Below are 25,043 nucleotides of genomic sequence, written 5' to 3'. Positions count from 1 at the left end.
AATGTTCTGACCGTTTTTCTTGGGTGCTACTTCAAATGTCAATGTGACCACAGACCAAAATGCAATAGTAACTAATATTTGTTACGTGTTCTCCAACTGCTATAAACACACTGCCTCTATTATCTATTCTTAATCATGAACCTGGGATATAAAAAAATGTGTCAGTGACTCCCCATAAAATACCCAACCATTCACATGCGAATATAGTGAACCGATTTAGTTTTACTCGTATTTCCTGTTGATTGCCTACATTTTGTTTCACAATACAATTAGTTGAAGCGGGTGAGTCGTCACCTGCGCATGCATCAGATGGCCATAGCGTGTCATTGTTTACAAACAAGCGTCTACCCATGAGCGTTTTTTGTGTGTGTTGTTATCGTCGCTTGGGACTCAATTCCCGCACGTGCGCAGGTGACGACCCTCCCGTTTTAAATATTTATTGGAATTAAAAAGATAATGAAAATTGTAAGACAGACGATAGGTATATTTGTCGACAACAACCTGAACAATTTCACATGGCTGAGCTCCACCTTCCCATGTATGATAACTACAGACATTGTCGCCAAACCGTGTGACCGATCATAATTTTTTTTTAAATGTACTGTTTACATGCTACATTTCAGACTTATAAGATGATTATATTTCTGAAGAAGATTCAGAAAATTAATGCCATTTGGGGGATAAAATTAATTATAACACACAAAGTCATGTAATGTGCTATACTTTTTTTTTATTTATGTATGGTATTGATAAAACATGTTTTCGCTGTAACAAATATCACATCACTGATAAATATCACTGTATGAAAAATGGCGCACTTCCAGGTTTTCTTGAATCAAGCATGGCTGCCGAACCACGTGACAATTTTCAAACTGTAATGACTTTTCTCAAAGATTTTTTTAATTATTATTGCATTGTCACGTGACATGTTAAGATTGTTATTAGTGATATTAGTGATATATAGATATTACATGTTCAAATGATGCCATATTGCAGAGCTCCTCTGGAATTAAGCTAAATGGGCTACTTCCGGTATTACTTTAAATCAAAAGTTCAGACCATTCCGTTCAACGGTTTTCTCAAATGGCTTGTCAAAAGAAATGATTGAAGAAAAGAGATGCACATTGGACCCCTAAATATGTGTATTACTATTTTTAAAAATGCGCCCACATCTCATTTTCTTTCGTTGTCGTACTGCATGTGTCAGCTAAACAACTGTTAGTATACTGCATAGTGGTCAGTATCATTAATTTTCTACTTACTAAGTTTAGACTGAATTAATTAATGCTTTCATTTATTATGCAAGTTTTTGTTATATATTTTGTTTATAGTTATGAGAGTTTTGCTTATAATACCAGTGTAGATATGGCATTGTAAACATACAAAGTATCAACATTCCTGAAATCAGTAGTTATATTACACTTAAGTGGTTCAGCACGCAACTATTCCGTATTGGTATGCCCACCCACGAAGAATGCTGCTTGTTTGTGCACGACGCTAAACAAAAATCGATCGATATTATGATTGGTTAGATAATTGTTCCTGTTTCAGCAAATGCTGGCTGAATCCAAAAAGATGCCGTAATCATAAACTATCAACAGAAAAACTACATGATACCCGAGATGGTTTGTTGCTGTTGCTATGTTATTGTACCCATGAAGAATCATTTAGTAAGGGTTAGTCGTAAATATCGATTTACTGTCAAAGGTAATCGTATATGGTGTGATGAATATCTATGAGTAGTAAACATTTCAGTGTTTGTATATCTCAGATAAATTCCCTGTTATATTTAACAATATCATTTGTCTGTTGGGGATTGTATAGCTTTGGTCAATATGTATAATATCTCCGGGTTGTTTTTAAACGTAACAAGACAGTTTTGGTAAAGAATATATAATCTGCAGTAATAAGACTGACTGGTCTCCGGTTTTTAAAACGTGTGTTAAGGGACCAGCAATACCAATAACCACTGCACTGAGGAATCCGGTTGTCCGCAAGTGAATTGAGATTCCACTGATCACAAAAAATGAAAGAACTGCACGCATACGTTCTCGCGCAAATTGAGGTGTAAAATGTTACGAAAGAGTTCAAATACTAGTACATAGGACATTACACAGACCTGTTGTGGTTTAAATCCGTGCATATTAATTACCAAATTTGCATAATACTTCGTATGTTTGTTCTCTAGGACTACGCACAAACCTAGTTAGTCTTGACTAAAAACGTGTACATATTAACTACCTAATTTGCATAATTAGTCAAGTACTAATCATCACATTTCAATGAAACTTGTACATAGATGTACTTTCCCATGTACTTTTAATGTATTATTTCAATGAATCTAATTGTTACATAAATACTTTAGGACAATGCAACAATTTAATTAGTTTGGGGATTATAAATTACAATAATGTGGATGACATTTTTTTAATGTTGTACATCTCAAATAAGCAGACAAATATTAATGACTAAGGCTAATTAATTCTAATATAAGCAATATACTCTCCGCACAAAAAAGTTCTTGACAGATTTAAAATTGTTTTGTATATTAATTAGCTAATTATCTTCCTGTATTTACTAAAATTTACGTTATTTTTTTGATATATAGTACATACATCGTATTATGTTTTGAACAAATTGTATTGTAAATTACTTAACTTAAATAGGTTTTATATTATAAACATGTCCAACATAGACCAACAGGAGTGAACATTGGTGTAACATGAATGCCAGATTAAGTTATGAAATTATAACCATACATTAATAAGATATTTTGCATAATATATTAAAGTAATTGATGTTATTTTTAATACTTTCACTGGTTCATGAGAAATGTAATATGAACATACCAACAAACCCTATGGCTTTAACCCCTTTGACATTTAGGTATTAATAATTTAGTTACTGTTATAATTATACTACATGTACATTACTATGATATAGCTCCATACATTTCAAATAAATATTGTAATTAATATACTACAGCTATGTTAGAGACTACTAATTACATTAGATTACTATTGTATATCTTCCTACACTTCAAATACACATTGTAATTATGATACTACAGCCCTATACACCTTAGGAAATACAATAATCCCAATAAACCCCTATGGCGTTAAGCAAAATCTCTGTGGCGTTAAGCTATTTCAACAGGAATATTCTAGTTGTAGTATGTTATTTCAAAATGACACGAAATTCAACCTCCATGCCCAACTACGGTAAAAGAACACGTACAATCCAGATTGGAACATGTGATGTCCAAAGGTTCGCTGACGTCAGACAGCCAGCAGAAGTTAGAAAACCACGAATGCTAGTTTGTAATTGTCAGTGGATGTGGGAAAACCATTTATTAATCTTTTGCCCTTATGTGGGCATAACATGCATGAATTGGTAAAAGAAGAAACTCAAAATGTAAAGACATTAAACATAAGTCATAAATATGAAATAAGCCTTACTCACCACAGACAGTTGTGAATTACAGTTTTCAGTTCAAAATGATATATCTGCCATTTAAATAGCTGCAAGAGATAAAGATGGGTATACTTCAATTAAACACAACAACTGTGTTTTGCAAAATATCCTTCTGAAAATCAATACAATTGTTATTATTATTATTTTGTTTCCTTCATATTCACCAAAATATACTTCAATATTAAGTATTTTTTATGTACAATGAAGGTCCTCGATGTAATCTAGGCCAGTTAATATGTATGAATAATTATGATGACATACCCATTTCAGAACCCATCTTATCTGACATAATTGTATTTTCATAGCTAAGACTGGCATAATGGTCTATGAAAGTTGTCTTATTGGCTTTTTCATGCAAGAATTGTCAAAATCGAACCATAATAAAAGATTTTTTATGAATTTGACCCTTCACAAAAAGTGTGTTGACCCTTTCACATTTTCGGTCATTGTGACGTAACACAAGGTCAAAAATAGGTCAAACTATATATCTTAAAAGAATTAAATTTTGACCCAAAAATGGGGTTTTCCGGGCAAAAAATGGGCAAAAAACGATTTTTAAGTTTGGCATCGCCCCTGACATGAAACCTTACTATATAAGGACGTGATTTAGCATAGATGCCTGCTTGTAACAAAAAATGCCGAAAAGAATTTTTTTGAACACTTTTCTATCTTCAGCTGGCTGTCTGCGTCCTTTGCGAAGAAAGCAGACGCGCTGCATATGTGCCCCCTAAGTGAACGAAAATTATACTTCGGCCAATTATTAAGGGATGACGTCAAAAGATCGATGTCGGATAAAAAAAAACTTATTTGCTTTAGTTTGGGGGGTGACCTCAAAAGCTTTCCATCCTACAAAAACGATTTTATTTTTTAATTAAGTCAAACAAATCTTGGGGTATTTGTAGTTCGTTTTTTTTTCTATCCAATAATGGACAAAGATAACAGAAAATGAGAAAAAAATAGTTTGGTCCGAGTGTAAATATGTGCGTCAAATGAGGTCAATTGTACTTAATGGTGAATGTAGTCTGGCGTCATGATCAATATTTATTTATTTATTTATTTATTTATTTATTTATTTATTTATTTATTTATTTATTTATTTATTTATTTATTTATTTATTAAGTTACAGTGAGGGGATGGGGAATAAACTAAGGAATTAAGTATTTTTATCCTACATTGAACTTTTGATGTTGCCCCTAAAGGATCACCAATTCCAAACGATTTTAAACACGAGAAAATTATGTTCACCAAAATAGCATAATACAATAATTTAGTGCAACAGGCGATTAAAAATTATTAACATTGGCCCTATTTTCTTAACCGCCCTCAGCGTTGAAATTGGGACAGGGGACTAGACTACGATGGATGCCAGTACTACATCGTGTAAATCATGTCCGATTATAGGCCAAAATTCCTTTAAAAACACACATGGAAGTCCATCAATTCCTGGTGCCATTCCATTTGAAATAAATCTAACAGCCGTTGAAAGTTCTTCAAAAGAGATTCGCTTGTCAAAAACAGTAGACGCATCACGATCAAGGCGAAACAAATTCTAACAGTGTCAGGTGAAAAGAGTTCACAATAAGATTATGGTTTTCTGTGAGAGCATTATTGTGGTCAAGCAAATGCGAAATCTTATCTTACACTTAAGAAGTTGTTGTTTTTCTCAAGCTCAAAAAAGAATGCGCAAGATTCGTTGAGTAGCCAATGACGTAATCGAATGGTGGCCCAAGTGTTTTGATCGTTTCAAGTTCACTCATTTTCTTTCCATCACGTATTTTTCAAGAGTAGGGTGTCTGCAAGGCGTGATTCATTTGTGATAACTTTAAGTTACACTTTTCATATCCTGGAATGTTGATCTGTGGTTTATTGGTTCAATGTTGTTTAATGTTTACCATCACCTCCATTGTAGTTGTTTTTGCGCACCCTCACGACCTAAATTCAAATATGGTTTCATAGTAAGTTCCGGTCTCGAAGAGACTGGTGCTAAGCCAACAGAGCAGGTGACAATTACAATCTTTTTTTTCTGAGAAATAACGAGCTTATGATAAAAGAAAGTGGATGTTTAATCAATGTTCACAAAAGTGTTTTTAAACACAAGCGTGCTGTTAATGTAAAATTGTTCTAACCTGGCGTGGCTTTTCCCTCTGAACCATGTATAACGTTTGGTGTCACCATGGAAACTACACCAGGCGAGTTTGAAGCAATTGGCAATAGTCTGCAACATCTTTCAAAAATGCGATTACAGTCATTGCAACTGAAAGGCTTAATGTGCAGTTATAGTCGCTGGCACTACAATACGGGCATTCCTGAGTTTTTGAGGTTTCTTGATAGTATTAATAAATACAACACATTCTACAGCATTTATTGGTACATAAAAATTAAGCAAATGCTACGACAAGTGACAAGATGTTTGATCTATTATAGTTAAGCAATTGTATTTCAAGTATTCATTTGCTTTTCCTGCACTGTAACAGGACTGGCTTTGCACAGTTTTTTGAAAGATTTTCTCAATAAACGTGCATCTGCACAGTTTAAGTATGTTCAAGGATCTTGTTAGACCCTTTCATAGTGTCTGAGAGGTCAGTGAGTCGTTTGAATGATATGAGAGGGCTATTTTCGTGAGCTGTAATCAATTATTTTTATTTTCGTAATAATGTATTTTAAGTAAATAAAAAACGTAAATTCGTGGACATGACCAAGGTATAAAATGTAAGCAGCTATTTTATTTGTCCGTAATTTGTAATTTGTACAAATATATTATTTTTTATAAGCGTATTAAGCATTTTCTACATTAAATGTCGCAATTCGTGCGCAAGTTCCAATTTTGATTCTTAAACACAAATTATCGAATATATTACAGAAATGTAAAATGTAATTAGGATTTTTTACTGTAAATGGAGCTTTCATTTTATTTTCCGTAAAAGCGTAAAATGCCTTTTTTATTTTCTGTAACCTGTACCAGCTACCCCCCTTGCCCCCCCCCCCCCCCCACACACATACGAGTCTTGATACTGGAATGTTCTGGGTGTCATCGAACATTGCAGAGAATAAATCAAAGTCCTCATTGTCTGTGAATGACTGATTGAAATAGAAATTCACCAGGGATTTGTGGCGGAGGAGCAGGGAAGGGGTGTTTTTAATGGGGGTCGGTACTCTTCACCAATATATGTATTTTTTTCAAATCTGTTTTTTTACTGTTTTTATCATCATGCGAGACTGCTTTTGTTATTGATTGTTTTTATTAACGTTATTTTTTCAGTTCTAGTTTTTTATAGTTTTAAAGTGTACTCCATTTCAGTGCCATATGTTATGCTTTCTAGCCCCACGTCTTTTGATTGTTTTAAGTTCACTAATTTTTCTTCCATTCGTGTACTTTTTCAAGAGAAGGGTCGTCTGCACTATTGCATGCATTGTTGTTTGCATTGTGTGTATTATTTTAATTTTCTATAGTTTTTTTCAGTGATCGCATATAGATAGCAATTATGTTTTCATTATCAGTTGTGAGACTATGTTGTTTTCTAGAACATGGTTAGGGCAGTTCTTTTTGATGTGTTTTTTTTGTTTACAGTGAAAACAAAATAGGTCGTTCATTGACGCGCACATTTAGTAAACCATTAATTTGTGCAATCGTAAACATGTTTAAATGACGTCTGAAAGACTGTACACGTTTTAAAGACCCGTATTTACATCTGGATGGAATCGAAGTACCTGTACTATAGCATTCCTAAAATATTAGGTCTTTAAAAAAATGTTTGGAAAGATATGGAGGAGATATAGTTATATTTTGTTGCTTGGAGAATATCACGTGATATGGTCAATTGCGGAAGAGGTAGGTGTAGCTCAACGAGCCCCCAACCAATCAACGCAAACAATCACAATCGAAAATCAACAAACAAGAGTCCCGTGTATACAAGAATTGAAGGTCTCCAGTTTATTATATAGGCACAATTCCAGAAGACGTACCTACACTTTATGCAAATTGTTTTAAATTTACTAATTTATTCATAACGTGACAGTTTCTGTGGCCGTTTTTACATTCTAAAAGGGGCGATATATTATTTTTGAGGCAAGAGTTAGAAAGGGGGAATTAGCAATCTTTAGGGGTCAACACACAGGGAGCCCAGGAACTATAATCAACTGTAAGAAGTCCTTAAGAGCGGGGGGGGGAGGAGTAGCGGCTGGTATAGACAAGGGATGAAGGCTCCAGCGAGCCCATATTTTTAAAATTGGAAAAAACAGACGAAATCAACGAAAGAACTCCCATGTGCTGAGAGTATTGAGAACACATTAAAATTAATTCAAAATTACTTAAAAATGTACTTGAGATATTGATGGGAAAGCTGAAAACTAATTATGCAAATCAGGAAATTAATATGATTAGATTTGAGTGTAAAACTAATATGGTCTGCACAATGTAACCATCTGTGTACGAACCGCCGCAAGTTTACGACTCGGTTAGCCTCGCTCAACTGGTTCGTAACCACTCTTGTAATTGGTTCTTGACAAATTCTGAATAGGCCACACCTCAAACACTGCCGTGCTTTCGGGGCAACTGTTGATTATACGTAAATGGAGTCAATTTGTGTAGTTTTCTTGATATTTAGATATTTCTCACTCCCACTTATCTCAGTAAGAAATAATTCAAATTGGAAACAACATAATCTGTGCTTATTTTGGTTTGTATTTTGATTAGGTCAAATTATTTGTTCATGCAATTTTTTTTAGCTCCGATGTCGACTTACATATGAGTGTCTGTCGGTGTCCGTGTCAACTTTTTCGACTTCTTGAAAACTACAAGCCTGAATGCTTTGATACTTGGTGTATACATCTAGCTCCATGGTGCACATGTACCTTGTGTAGACCTCTCTCAGATTTGTTCATTTCATGATGTTTCCTTTAATTCTCTAATTTTGGTGAATATCGACAGGCTGCTTGTTTAATTTAGCATTTGATTAAAATATGTTTCTTACCAAATACTTTCAGGATAGTATATCTAGTTTTAATACCGAATATTATATTGATTATTAATTTGCTAGATTTAATTTGGTTTGAACTTTGTTTTTGTGTAAACTAGTTTAAATCTTATCACTTGATATATGCATACTGTAGGAATAGTACAGTCAATAAATACAAAAAATCTGGATTCCCAAAGCATTTTAATTAAATCATATTTTAACAAGCAGCCTGTCGGCTGAGATAGCTCCGCTGTTAGCAATGCACATTTCAATTAAGAACTGAAGACATCATTAGAAAATGAACAATATGTATAGTATCAAAACAATCGTACTTGCTGTTTTCAACAAGAAGTCGAAAATACCACTTTTTACCAAAAATATTCACCAAAATTAGAGAATTAAAGATATCATCACAAAATGAACAAATCTGAGAGAGGTCTACATGTAGTACCTATATATGTAATATCAAAGCAATCAGACTTCGGTTTTCAACAAGAATTCAAAAATACCACTTTTTACCAAAAATTACAAAAATATTCATCAAAATTAGAGAATTAAAGATGTCATCACAAAGCGAACAAATCTGAGAGAGGTCTACCTGTAGTACCTAATATATATATATAATATCAAAGCAATCAGACTTACAGTTTTTAACAAGAAGTCGAAAATATAACTTTTTTAACAAAAATATTCACCAAAAATAGAGAATTTGAGATATCATCACTAAATGAACAAATCTGAGAAAGGTTCACATGTAGTATCTATATATGTAATATCAAAACAATTGGACTAGCGGTTTTTAACAAGAAGTCAAAAATATCACTTTTTGCCAAAAATAGAGAATTTGAGATTTTGACATGAAATGAACAAATCTGAGAAAGAACCATCCAAGGTACTTGCATATCAAATTTGAAAACATTCTGACTTGCGGTTTCAAAGAAGAAATTGAAAATGTAAAGTTGACGACGACGGACATTCAGTAATATGAACAGCTCCGCTGTGTCGACAGCGTAGCTGAAAATACAAAGATAAAACCACTCAGGTGATTTGAGAATATTAATGTAGAATGCGTGAGTAATAAATTTAAATTGGTAAATGACTAATTATTCAATCAATTAATTAATTAATCTGCACATTGGGACATGAACATACCACTTTATCAAACATAAAGCAATAACAACAGTATTGAATGCTTTTTCAAAAATCAAAAAACAGGAGCAGATTCAGTTTAACATATCTTTTTAATGTTCTTGACACACATGTTACATCAGATACATTCAATATTCCTTAGTTTCAATCTCCAACATTAACAGGTTCATTTCTTAGTCTGCTGTGAAATCCAATTCATGAATTCTTTGTTGCAACACAGGTTTGCCGTTATGCGTCTCTGTGTGTTACCGTCATTAAAGCACCAATGTGAAATGAATTACAGCATATCACTGGTGTCTGCTAGCCCTTCACCAATCGCCCATGGTAAATTACAGTTAGTTTCAGAAACATGTCATCGCCCACAATAAAATTAATTTAACATCTGCAAAAAATATTGTTTAGCATACAAATTACAGTTAACTTTGATACAACAAAAATGAATCTGCTAAAATGTTGGCTAATGTTATTTTCCTCTCAGTTTCCAAGTAGTTATAAAACAAGTTTATAAATAATGTTGGAATAAAATGGAAACCGTGAAACATTTTGATTAGCTGAGTTATAATTTGTAATATAGTAAATATGTCCACATCTCCACCCCTCCATAGTCTTGTATAAATAATTTCCTTTTTCACTTTATTTATCAGAAAAGCATAGATGGCTGTTAAGATGAGGTAGACTGTGTCATTACATCTTTTCAGTCGGATAACTTATGTCATACGATGCTAAAGTTTGGTATATAAACATTTGAATATCTCCCGTTTGCGTGGTGCAATGACCTCCGTCCTTTAACAAATTATAACCAAGAGAATTGATAATGGGATAATTAAATTATATAAATCAGTTCAACTGGTAGTACCATTTTATGACAGAAGTTTATAATTACTGTGCAGCTTAAAAAAGTAACAATATGACAACAAATTATTTTACGCTCAGCAGATGCCCACATGGCAATTGGGCAGAACATCAACAAGACACATACAAACTAACACACAAGTACAAATTATTTTACGCTCAGCAGATGCCCACATGGCAATTGGGCAGAACATCAACAAGGCACATACAAACTAACACACAAGTACAAATTAAGGAGATAGGAAATGAATTGTTTTAGGCAATCTTAAATCCTAAAATGTTATGATGAACACTAGTTCTATTAGTCAACAATAATTACAATCAAGGTCCAGGGAAAAGAAAAAAAGTTTAGTCTGTTTTGCCATAAAAATATTTTTTTCCTGAAAATTCTGACAAAAAAACGAAAAGAAATGTTTTAACCGACACACGCAATGACCAGAAACATGATTATTCCCAACCTAAGCTATGAAAAATAAATATAGAATCTGTATTTGTGCTATAATAATTTGCCTTTAACAGAAAAAAAGTTCCACTGAAGTTACGAGTAAAAACATGACCACATGACTTATTTTACATCATCTATTATAAAAGTGAAGTGTTATTGAAATATAGATCTTGCATTAAAATATTCGACATGTTATTGTCAGATTAGATTTTTACATTTAGAATGTACACATTCAAAACTTGATCATTCTTACTGACTGACTGTTAAACACATCAGAAAATCCAGGTCGCACAGAATAATTGAATTAAAGGATGTTTCGGCCTGGGCGGTTTGGCCCAACTTTTTTCAATGTCGAAAGTTTTGGCCACGGAATTTTTGTGGCGTATTTTCATGATTTTCTAGATTTGTTAGAAGTATGGCATATTTATCTTGTACATTATTAGCAAATGAATATGCCGAGCTTGTAACATACAAAAGTTATTAGCGTGTAATTACATGTAAATAGCAGTGTTCTTTTTAATTTTAACATTGGTACACGGAAGAGAACACGCATTTGACAATGAACCACTCCTTGCATAATATTAGTATAAAATCATTTTATTCCAGGGTTGCGACCTCTGGCTGTTATCATCGGGAAAGTACAGGAAGGTTTTTTAGTAAACGTGACACACACTTCAATGTATGACAAGTTTTGGAACACATTTTATCCATTTATTAATACTTTTGATATAAATGATTTTCATGTTGTCTTTTGAGTATGAATTAAAAGATGCAATTTAATTTTTTTTTGGAAAATCGCAATTTAAAAGATTTTACTCTGAAATGTTCTTGTTAAATCTGATTCCTCCTTTCTCACATAACAGTTTTGTTAAGAAAACTCAAGAATACATTATTAAAAATAATTTTAGAAAACCCCAAAACACCAGCAGCCAAAATGCCTGCCTTTCAAAAAGGTTGGGCCAAAATGTCCGAGCTGAAACCTCTGGCCATCAATTGATTGATAGATATCTGGGTTGATCAGCTTATAAACAACATAATTTCCAATACAAGAAGTGTTTTCTTACATAACACATGATTATTACTTCTTCAAAATGTGTTCTTCAAACACATGAATATTTTTGCTTACTAACCAAGCAAGGAATCCAAACTGCATAGACCGAGTGATATCTGGATTGATCAGTATATAGACAACATTTACAAAAATGTACGCATCATGTTATCTTGGTTTATAACATGTGAATATTTGTTGCGCCACAGTGAATTACCGGTACATATGAATGTTGTAGTATGTAATTCAAAACATCTGGCAATCCATATAGCATAGACTGAGATAATCAGTATATAGACAACATTTACAAAAATGTATACATCACGTTATCTTGGTTCATAACATGTGAATATTTGTTGCGCCACAGTGAATTACCGGTACAAATGAATGTTGTATGTAATTCAAAACATCTGGCAATCCATACAGCATAGACTGAGATAATCAATATATAGACAACATTTACAAAAATGTATACATCACGTTATCTTGGTTCATAACATGTGAATATTTGTTGCGCCACAGTGAATTACCGGTACAAATGAATGTTGTATGTAATTCAAAACATCTGGCAATTCATACAGCATAGACTGAGATAATCAGTATATAGACAACATTTGCAAAAATGTACGCATCATGTTATCTTGGTTCATAACATGTGAATATTTGTTGCGCCACAGTGAATTACACATGAATGTTGTAGTATGTAATTCAAAATGTCTGGCAATCCCCACAGACTGAGTGATATCTGGAATAATCAATATGTAGATAGCATGACACCATGTACAAAGATGTTATGTTAATTATTTGTTGTTTACACAGTTAGTACACATGATCATCATTAGTGAGTCTATCACAGACACAATGGTTACATCCCACAGTTTATGTTTTGCAGTGTCTCGATCAGTCTGTCTGCTTGCAAATGTTCACTAAGTCATCTCTGTTTATTTCCTCCAGCATCTTTATGAGTGCGGACATAGTACACGGCACGGGAGATTGCGTTGCCTCCCAGTGATAGAGAAACACATCTGAGATTGAATACCTGTGATTCATGGAGAATGTTTTCACAACATTCACGTCTTGTAGCGGTAACTCTAGAAATAAAATAGTGCAAAAAAGTTATTGCCTATTATAATACAGTAAGCTGCATATTATAATACAGTGCGCATTCTCATTGGTTGATTGCCGCCACATGTGCATTCTCATTGGTTGATTGCCACCACATGTGCATTCTCATTGGTTGATTGCCACCACATGCTGTCCAGTTATCAGATGATAACCAGTCAGTGCTTGGAGACAATTGAGTGAATTAGCAATATCCACATTTGTAAGGATTGAACAAGACCATATCCTGGTCATCTGCATTTGCAAATTTACCTCAGAGAATACCACATATTATTACACATCTGTCACCGTAACGCCATAAGTTACAGCATGCCATAATTTTGTGGTATTTTATGGGGTATTTCCATCCTACCATATTAGAAAATGTGAATTCCAAATATGGAATGATTACGTGCATAAGCATCCTCTAATAATAGAGGAGTTTGACCTGACTCCATACAATATATATAATACATATATTCTGTTCTAAATATTTTGGATTTCGGTATGCACTCAGACAGTACGCCACACATCCACCTCCGCTGTGCAGCGGTCAATACTTCAGCTGTACTGTCATCGTGCATACTTTGAGGTAGTCTTGTAATAACTCATACAGTGTAGTATGCATTAAGACAGTGTAAACTTTGGTTGATGCGATCATCATGCTCGATTCATATATACTTTGTGATATTCTAATTGTAATAACTTCCTAACAGCCTAATTTTTTTTTTTTAAATGATTTAATGTAATGTCTTTCAAGAATACCAAAACCATTTCAAGCAAGGGCCATAAGGCTGAGGGACTGATATAGGCTGAAGTCGCAGCCTTGTTATTAATTATGCATGCATCTGGATGACGTAGTAAAATTTGCATATAGGTGCAGCTCATTTGCATGGATTGGTCAAATTGCAGAATTTTAGTTTGTTTATTGGAATGTCTTGTGTCAACGCTTTCTGTTTACTGTCTAATAAACCATCTCCAGAACATCAAATTGGTCAAGTTCCATTTTTTTACATTGAAGACAGTGCAAGTCAGTCAGTCAATCACTCTTAAGATGTACAACAATGATCTGGTCAAAGTCCCCCAAACTTTTCGCTCAGCAAAACTCTGCCTTATGGCCCTCCCTTGAAGTGCTCCGGCATTTCGCAAACACATTACGGCATTTGATTAAAAAAATCATTAGGCCATAACATTAATTCTACATACTTAAATAAATGGCAAATTTTTCCCATCCATTATTCACATCAAAGTGATGATAGAGAGCACTTCGTTGTTTTGGAGTCAGGAACAAAGTTGGTTCTGTGATTAATTTGGTGAACTCCTGTTTTAACAGACAATCTACAGTTTCTGTAATCTGCAAAGTAAGATACCAGAGTAAGCTTAGAAAGAACTCCCGTGTGCTGAGAGTATTGGAGACACATTAAAAATTAATTCAAAATTACTTGTACTTGGGATACTGATAGAAAACCCGAAAACTGACTAATTATGAGAATCATGTAAATAATATGCACATATTTGAGTGTAAAACTGATGAGGTCTGTGCAACGTCACAGACCATCTATGTACCAAGTTTCAATGAAATGAGATTAGAAACAAACAATTATGAATTATTATTAGGTAGTAATTGGGTAATTTATAAGCAAAGATTTTAATTCATAACTAATCAGGTCTGGACATTGTTCTAGAACATCTATGTACAAAGTTGCATTGAAATGTAATGATTAGTACTTGAGCCACAGTGGAAAAACTGAAAATTAATAATTATGCAAATTGGGTGATTAATATGCACAAATATTTACTCAAAAATAATCTGGTCTGTGCACTGTCCTATAACATCTATGTACCAAGCTTCATTGAAATGAGACGATTTTCATTGAAAATTGACTAACCATTATGCAAATTAGGTGATTAATATGCACAGATTAGTGCAGAACATCTATGTACCAAGTTTCATCAAAATCCAATGAGTGGCTCCTTAGATTATCATGCGAATTAGGTAATTAATATGTATAGATTACTACCAAAACCTAATCAAATCTGCGCATTAGCCCAGAGCATCTATGCATCAAAAACCAACCTGTGGCTCTTTAGATATCAGTGAAACAGACAGATACACCCACATACAAACAAACATATATAAACACACACACAGACTAACTGCAAATACCCCCATTATGTAATTCGCACATGGGAGTCAAAAAATAGAATTAGAGAAACATAAAAAAATGCATTTTTACTGTTCTCAGTGAACTCTTCAGTAATAATTGCAAGCTTTCCTTTTAAATAGGTATCCATCATATTACACTTACTGAAAATATAATAATGATAAATGATAAGTGAAATTATTACTCACTGTTGGACATTTTCTGTGAATAAAGTAAAAAAAAATATGATTATTGTGATCATAAACACACAACATTTTTACAAATATAACAATATAACATTGGAGCATATGGCTCATGGGTAGACGCTTGTTTGTAAACAATGACACGCTATGGCTACCTGACACATGCGCATGTGACGACTCCCCCCGCTTTTAAAATGAATGGTATTATTTTGAATGGCACCACACATAAAGAAGTTGGACATTATGAATCAATCATGTGTGGCGTCCATAGCATATTAGGTTTAAGCATGTCTGAAGCTGACATCACCACACCAGTTAATCAGTTTGAATCAAATCACAAAACAAATGCATGTGTATCAGTAACCCATCATCTGTGATGTTCAGGCATGCCCGACAAATGGTTTATGAAATTTGTTTGCATGTGTTGGGAAAAAAAAAAGCCAACAGTTTGACAAAAGGTCATCCAAACAAAAAAACAACCAAATAATTGTACACTGGTACATTATACTTTCAACAAAATCAGTCAAAATTGACAGCCAGTCAGTCGTTTAGAACCAAACCACAAAACAAATGACAAGCATCCTGATGATGTCAATGTCAAATTTGAATAAAATTTATGCATGCAAGCCAGACAATAAATAGACATTTACATATCTCCTATTATGACTTAATCTGCATAAAATCAGTGCAGGTGTGAAATAATGTTCTATGCATCAGTAAATCCATGACACACACACACACACACACACACACTAAACATAAAACATACATCCCTGTTTGAGACTACTACAAGGACAGAGATCTAAAAAGGATTATTCATGATTTCATTTACCTTTTCCTTGGTGGAACTATAGGAGGACAAGGTACCGGAGAAGGATATTTTGAGTTATGAGGGCAAACAACAACAATGGCAGAATTGTCTTCAGGCAGTTTATTATGCTGATCATCCATCTGTACATAATCACTCTGACTGTCTTCATCATCAGATTCTGATTCTAGTTTTTCATCTTTCCAACTAAAAGGACATCCATCTGGAGGCTTCGGTCTTGGCGAGGGAAGAGGTGGAGGTCGTGGTGGTACATTAATGTTTGAAGGGCTAGCTTTATTCCCTGTTGTATGTTGCCCCTGCTTTTTCTTTTTAGGTGGAAGTTTAGGTGCTTCATCGGGTAGCGATGGCTGAACTGCAGGCAAAATGTAAGAGAATTACCACAGTAAGAACTATATTTTTCTTGAACACTTGTTCTTGAAACTTTATTTTATTCACCTTTAACTTGCTTGTATTAACAGTAATTAAATGTAAATAAAGAACACGATTTTATCAGATAATATGATCATAACACAATTTGCTACCTTTTATAAAATTTCAAGCCAAGTATTTATTTGTTTCACGATCCCAATATGGCTATAATAATAATCAAAGAAAGCTTAGAAAGAACTCCCGTATGCTGAGAGTATTGGAGGCATATTACAAATCAAAGAAAGCTTAGAAAGAACTCCTGTGCTGAGAGTATTGGAGACACATTACAATTAATTAAAAATTTAAGATTTGCTTTTCAAACAAGAAGCTTGGCAACTAATTTTTGCCTGCTATTTGAGAGGCATACCATGAACAAACATAGTTGAACTCTGGTGACCTTGCCCTTTGTTATATAATATAATTCCCTTTATCATAGTTTGTTTCAATATAAATATGCATTGTCATAATTAATTTTGAATACAAACAAGTTTTGGGGTTGAACCAACAGTGGGGAATCAGTCTACCGAATGTCCTTAAAAGATGTAAATATCTTACAAAAACATTGGTGCCTTATTTGTTTAATTATTTTAAGGGACATAATTTCCAGCTTTATTCAAAGTAATTCAGATATTTTAGTATAAAAACAAATGTCTCATTGAAAAAAAAAAGTGCTGCATTTAGATGTGAATAGATTCATAAAACATGCAAGATAACAGAAAATTTTAGCTGGCTTTAATCTAAGTATTTTGTACAGGTGTCTGTCAAAAATTAATGATTCACTGAGACAAATATGAACTGCCTCATTGTGTGACTACTGTATTATATGAAAAGTAAAAAAAAAAACACCCTTTATGAATAGCTATCATGTTGCAAGCTCTGCTTTGTATGCAAATCAACTTAAATAGTTAGTTGGTGTCCAGTGGAGGGAGAAGTCAACAGTACTGTTGCCTCCTGAGAATCTACATCTTCAAACACTGCAATCTTTGAAGTGCGTTTTTAAACTACCGTTAAAGTCCTAATATAAACCGCATACGTAATAGTAACCGCACCCCCAATTTCGGCTTCGGGGTTAAAGAGTTCTTAACAAAAATTGAAAACTTGAAAAGTACCTATTACTAACCGCACCCCCAATTCAACAAGACCGTGACTGACTTCATTGTTTCAACCAGCTGTTCCAAAACGGCATTGTTCCTAATCCTATTCATTTGTTTCGTTACCAAGAAAATTAAAAAAATAAATGCATATTACATTAAAAATATTGAGTATTTTTTGTATCATGTGGAATTTTTTTTTGATTGACTGTAATTTTTCAACATTTCGTAACGCCTATTTTAGAACCAAAATAAGGCCTTTCACTCTTCCCCGACGCCTATTCAAGAGATTGTACGGTGTATTGTTTGTTTTGTGCATGTGTTGTGGACAAAAAATGACCATGCCCATTTAGAGATTGCAATATGTACGTAATAGAAACCGCACCCCGAACTTGAGCTTTTGATCCCAATTTTTAAATTGATACATTGTAATATAAACCGCGGTTTATAATAGGACTTTAACGGTAGTATTATAAAAACTCTATCATTCTGTTCTAATAGCTGAAACATATTCCTGTGAGTTTTCATTTGTCGAATGAACTGTTTGTCAAATACAGAATACATATATTTTAGAATAATTTTCTTTTTAAAATGTGGATGAAATGTTTTGCTTTTAATGTATTTTTTATGTATTGTTTTTGATTTGATAACTTTGAACTAAACAGATTTTCTATTAGCTTCAGATCTTGATCAAAGTTAGGCACCCAGTTCATAGGAGTGCTTATATTGATTTTCTGACATCTTGTTTTCTGTAAAGATTTTATTGGTAGGTTTGCAAATGTGTATCAGATTGTGCAATCTCTCCATGAGTTGGTTTTGAAACCCAGTATGGGATTCTGAGATACATTACCAAGGATATTATTACAAGATAAATCATTTGCTTCATTGAACACATACAACAATGCATATTTCCACTGAGATCAGTGACCTTTGATGTGTATCACCAGTGATCAGTCAAGTAGAAACATTCAAAATATTTTATCAGATTTTCTCAATTTTTGCATGAGATTTTCATACAGGACATCTGTTGTTCAAACTCAGAGAAGACTTTATACTGATGAATAAGGTGACCAAGTTTGATAAAGTTTGGAATAGAATTAGTAAAGTTATTATGCACACAATAACAATTATTAACGACGACGACGACAACAACAACAACAACAATGACGACGACGACAACGCCGGACAAAATTTTTCCCTTAATATACCTTTCCCTTCCATCTTTGATGGTACAGGCAAGGTAAAAATGTGATTCACATTATCAAAATTCATAATACATACAGAAAATCCATTTGATTTTTCATCTATGGTTTTTAGTCTAATTAGTTCCAGAGCACCTCTGCGAAGAATTCAATTTAAATCTGATTTTTTTTAGATATCAGAAATGGGCTAATAATAGATAATCAATATGCATGTTTATTAAACTAATCATGTCTGGGGTTTACCTCAGTGAACCAAATGAATTATTATACAAATTAAGCAATTATTATGCATAGATTTAGGTCTGTATATTGTTTCAGGGTGCACATGTACAAAGTTTCATTATAATGTGATGATTAATCCTAACTAAATTAGTGGAAAGCTGAAAAGCAAATTATTATTCAAATTACGTAATTATTATGCATGTATATAAACCTAAAACTAATTTGATCATCACATTTTGTTAGAGTATGTGTACCAAGATTCATTGAATTAAAATAAGTACTGTCACAGACAATCTATGTACAAAGTTTCATTGAAATGTGATTAGAACCAAAAATTATGATTATTATGCAAATTAGGTAATTAATATGATCTGATTTTAACCCAAAACTGAGCGGGTTTGTGCATTGTTCTGGAGCATCAATGTACCAAGTTTCATTGAAATGAAATAATTAGTACATGTGAAATTAGTGTAAAAGATGAAAATTGTCAAATTATGCAAATTAGGTAATTAATATGCACTGATTTTAACCCCAAACTAATAGGTCTGTGCATTCTCCTAAAACATCTATATCCCAAGCTTCATTGAAATGGGACAATTAGTACTTGCGATATCAGTGTAAAAGCCAAAAATTAACTAATTATGCAAATATGCACACATTTTTACTTAAAATTAGTCAGTTCTTTTTCCATGTACCAAGTAATAAAGTAATAGTACTTGAAATATCCAAAGCTGAAAATTGATTAATTATGCAAATTAGGTAATTAATCTTTCACATATCTGTCTGTCCGTCGTCCTATATTTCTATGTAAGTTTCATTGAAATGTGATGAATACATGTAGTACCTGAGATATCAGTGGAAAAGCCGAAAATTGACTAATCATTATGCAAATTAGGTTAATTATATGCATGGATTTTTACCCAAAACTAATCACATCTGTGCATTAGTCCAGAGCATCTATGTAGCAAGTTTCATCAAAATCTAATGAATGGCTCATTAGATATCAGTGGAATAGTCAAGGAACAGCTATAAATTAGATATTATCATGCAAATTAGGTAATTAATATGTATGGTTTCAACCAAAACCTAATCAACTCTGTGCATTTGTCCAGAGCATCTATACACTAAGTTTCATTAAAAACCAAAATATGGTTCTTGAGATATCAGTGGACGCGCATGCACACACGCACGCACGCACGCACGCGCACACACACACACACACACATCCAGACTATCAGATAACAGAAAAGATTATAAAACAAAGTGGGAACTACTTGTTGCAACATAATATGAAATATTAAACAGGCCTCATTTGAATATGTACTGAACACAACCAATGATATGTTCATCAAAAAACAAGAGAATTTTAGTATGAGCACTGAGGGCAGTATGAATTCGGCATCTTTTTAGAATAATTGGATTAATATATAGAAACAAGCACAGACTTACTTGGTGTTAACGAAGGTCTGTATGTCGTGTTGTTATTATCAATTGGTGGCGGTAATGGTGGTCTAGGTGGCTTGTTGATATTTTTTGAAATTGCTTCTAATTTCTTATAGACATTTTGAATAGTTGCTTCTTTCTTGAGTGCAGCTGAGATAATGTATTCTGTGCCACAATGAACAGAAAATCATGTCAATAAAAAAATATACATGTATACATTGAAGGCATCTGAGAGACAGAATGCATTTTGTAAATTATAAACGCGTGCTTAATTGAGTTCAATCAAATTGTACACAAATACTGAAAGGCCAAAGTAGGCTGCCAAGAGTTTATTAAAGACATTAAGATTCGCATACAAGAACGGAACGAGACAGATACATCATTGCTTTGTGCATGACCTCCAAGCGAACCAATGATGTCATCAGTTGCCAGGTTGCAAACAAAATTAGAACAACATGGTACATTCCCGCTATGTACGCAAACCTTAAACTTATAGCATTATCAATACCAGTGGATTTTATGACGTCATCGCTGAAGATAATTCCATGGATATAAATACAATATTTTTTTCAGTAATGAATATAGAAGGTATATAGAAAAGGGAAATTATTAGGACACAAGTCTTTAATACTAAAATCAACATCAAATAAAATGGTCTATTGCCACTAACAACAGATTTCATTATTGAAATCAGACAACATTCGGAGGGCATTGTCATCCCCTCTTTATGCTAAAGTGCACTTGACTGCAGCGTTCCATCCAGATTCTAGACTCTGCAAGTGATGTCACTGTTCTGATGGCCTCCTGACTGGGTTGCCTGATTGCGTTGACGATCCAAGGTTAGCACTAAATGATTTATCCAATCAAATATGATAACGAGTGCAGAGATGAATTTTTTCTGCTTTTTGTTGTGAATAATACTACATTACTTGCAAAAAGAGATCAATGAAAGACAGACATAACTTGTATTTCCTCAGCAGAAACTCCTTGTAAATGTCACAGAATGTTCTATGTTGTTAAGACATGCACCACTGTAGCATGTATTTCTATGGGCTCTGTGAGAGCTGCTATGGAACCCCGGTCGAGCCGGTGAAAACCGCTAAAGTTGAAGAAACAGCACAAACTCAAGAATAAAACAATCCTGAACAACCAAATTGATGTATGTTGTACATGTAGGGGTAATCTTGTTGCACTGTTCAGGAGAGTTAACTAACCAAAGTAGTTTTAGTACTCTAACAGTCTTTTCAGAGTTTTCGCCGCTGCCTTCATTACTTGTGATTGCCAGGTGGTTAAAATGCCAGTAAGTTCACTCTCGGGTATATGTAAATACGAAATTTGAATTCATCCAACAACAACAATCAATCTATCGACAAACCTTGTGACTTTTCCAGTAAGGGGCATATAAATACAAAATACCTTTAATTTCACCATTTGGTTGATCAATTTCCACAATAATCTTTTTATTTTCCATTTTATAACGATTAATTTCATGCCCAGTCCACTTCTGTAGGTGGCGTACAGGTTCAAAACATGTAATCCCAATGGCATTCTTGAAAAAGTGTATTATGGCTTTTTCAGCTGATCCTGAATATTCAACTTTAATCTCGTGAGTTTCTTCTGCAACCAAGTAGAAATTTTCAAGTTGATGAAAGTGATATGCACAAAATTCATCTGACGTACTGTAGAATACTTTATTTTCGCTATTTTTGCTGAAGGGATGATTCCGTGAACATAAAATCCAGCGAATATACTTTTTTTCCTATATTTCACATTAAACTCATGAAAAATCAGTGAAAATAAATTCCAAGCAAAACGCCCAAAAAGCCTTTTCAGCGAAAATTAATTCCAGCAAAATAAAGTATTCCACAGTATGTATATGGTTTGAAAACATTACAATAGACCACCACAAATGCACTATAGTATATCTATGTCATCATTTGAGTCACTCATCTATGTTGTCATTTGAGTCACTCATCTATGTCATCATTTGAGTCACTCATCTATGTCATCATTTGAGTCACTCATCTATGTCATCATTTGAGTCACTCATCTGTGTCATCATTTGAGTCACTCATCTATGTCATCATTTGAGTCACTCATCTATGTCATCATTTGAGTCACTCATCTATGTCATCATTTGAGTCACTCATCTATGTCATCAATTGAGTCACTCATCTATGTTGTCATTTGAGTCACTAATCTATGTCATCATTTGAGTCACTAATCTATGTCATCATTTGAGTCACTCATCTATGTCATCATTGGAGTCACACTTGTGTCACTCATCTATGTCATCATTTGAGTCACTCATCTATGTCATCATTTGAGTCACACATCTATGTCATCATTTGTGTCACTCATCTATGTTGTCATTTAAGTCACTCATCTATGTCATCATTTGAGTCACTCATCTATGTTGTCATTTGAGCCACTCATCTATGTCATCATTTGAGTCACTCATCTGTCATCACTTGAGTCACTCATCTATGTCATCATTTGAGTCACTCATCTATAGGCCACAAGACTACCCATGGAGTACATGTCTATCAAGTTTCAGTCCTTTTGAAAAGAAGCTGCAAAAATATAAACAAAACCTGTTGAAAGTAGTTAATTAGTCAGATAGACATATGAATGGGGTGATGGATCGACGAAAGGACAGACAGATGCAGACAGACAGACAGGCAAACAGATACAGACAGAAAGATAGACACATGCAGACAAACATTATGTTTTTTGTCAGAAATTGTGTAATTAACAATGATATTGATCTCAATTAAAGTTCAATTTTAGCTTTGAGGTGAATCTTTACCTCCACAGGATGAATTGACCAGTTCGTCATTCAAGCATAAATTGTCATCTTGTGTGATATTGTTTATATATTGATTTATACTCAACCCATTAATAAAGTCAAAACTTTATAAAATCAGTAGTAACACAGAACAGAAGTTCTGAGGTAAATAATATATATGTGAATGTCAATCACACTAAGCAACAGACATTTCTTGAGATGCAGCTATCCTAGCTCAAGGCAAATGTGTTTGCTATAAATATTGTACACTTAACATACCATGGTCAAAATGTTTCCTTAGTGTTTCATTCCATTCACCTATATCATGTTTATCATAACCGTCTTTTTCTGGCATTGTCTCTTGTTGAAATATAACAACTCCTCCTTCCTGTACAACTGACAGATAGTAGTGCTTGATATCGTTTTTGTGTGTAACTCTTCCTTTTTCTATTCCGGTTATTGAACACACTGATAATTCATACTTGCGTAGTGCTTCTTGTCTACACATAACATTATTTTTATATATTTCTAATGTAAATGTGGCTGAAATAAATATAAAAATATTCAGATAAAAATATAGGTTAAGAATATTTATGTTGCATCATTTATATATCAGTCATAAATATTCATGATGCATCATTCAGGTATGGGCAATAAATATTCATGCCGCATCATTCAGATATCAGTCATGAATATTCATGATGTATCATTCAGATATCAGTCATGAATATTAATGATGCACCATTCAGATATCATTCATGAATATTAATGATGCACCATTCAGATATCATTCATGATGCATCATTCAGACAAGGGCAATGGATATTCATGATGCATCATTCAGATACGAGTCATAAATATTCATGATGCATCATTCAGATATCAGTCATGAATATTCATGATGTATCATTCAGATATCAGTCATGAATATTCATTATGTATCATTCAGATATCAGTCATGAATATTCATGATGTATCATTCAGATATCAGTCATGAATATTCATGATGCATCATTTAGATAAGGGCAATGGATATTCATGATGCATCATTCAGATACGAGTCATGAATATTCATGATGCATCATTTAGATATCAGTCATGAATATTCATGATGTATCATTCAGATATCAGTCATGAATATTCATGACGCATCATTCAGATATCAGTCATGAATATTCATGATGCATCATTCAGGTATGGGCAATAAATATTCATGCCGCATCATTCAGATATGGTCAATGAATATTCATGATGCATCATTCAGATATCCGTCATGAATATTCATGATGCATCATTCAGATATCCGTCATGAATATTCATGATGCATCATTCAGATACCATAAAGTAGATTCAAGTTGCCAACTTGGAAAATCATTGAATAAATATCATATACTCAATTAAACTCAATAACTCTTTCAAACACATTCGTACAGAAAGGTAAAATAGTTGTTGATAATCACCAATTATCTTATCACTCCGAATAATATAAATTGGTTTAATACTCACTGTCATCTACATGTGTGTTTTTCTTTTGAAATACAACCCATCTCTGTATAAAAAAAAGAATATTGTAACATATATTTTTAAGACAATCAGAAGCATGAAGTCATATCTAATGATTAGTGTATATGATCTGTCATCACTGATAGATATGTCTTGCCTTTATACCAAATAAGAATCAAATCTTT

General features: G+C 33.4%; 1 protein-coding gene across 1 annotated transcript in view; it reads right to left on the bottom strand.

The window, feature by feature from the left end:
* Nucleotides 1-12,824: 12,824 nt before the first annotated feature.
* The window catches only part of LOC102803267 (uncharacterized), a 39,156-nt gene continuing 26,937 nt past the window's right edge, over nucleotides 12,825-25,043 (bottom strand). Inside the window, exons 3-9 of the mRNA XM_085502815.1 lie at nucleotides 24,862-24,904; nucleotides 23,635-23,898; nucleotides 21,984-22,184; nucleotides 20,574-20,732; nucleotides 16,205-16,553; nucleotides 15,263-15,333; nucleotides 12,825-13,015 (exon numbers count right to left, since the gene is read on the bottom strand). Of these exons, the coding sequence (XP_085358941.1) occupies nucleotides 12,825-13,015; nucleotides 15,263-15,333; nucleotides 16,205-16,553; nucleotides 20,574-20,732; nucleotides 21,984-22,184; nucleotides 23,635-23,898; nucleotides 24,862-24,904 (1,278 nt within the window). The remainder of the gene's footprint in view (nucleotides 13,016-15,262; nucleotides 15,334-16,204; nucleotides 16,554-20,573; nucleotides 20,733-21,983; nucleotides 22,185-23,634; nucleotides 23,899-24,861; nucleotides 24,905-25,043) is intronic.

Source organism: Saccoglossus kowalevskii, chromosome 8, assembly GCF_978046115.1.
Source record: "Saccoglossus kowalevskii chromosome 8, keSacKowa6.1, whole genome shotgun sequence".
In the NCBI taxonomy this organism is placed as follows: Eukaryota; Metazoa; Hemichordata; class Enteropneusta; family Harrimaniidae; genus Saccoglossus; species Saccoglossus kowalevskii.
This window is presented reverse-complemented; position numbering and strand designations above follow the sequence as displayed.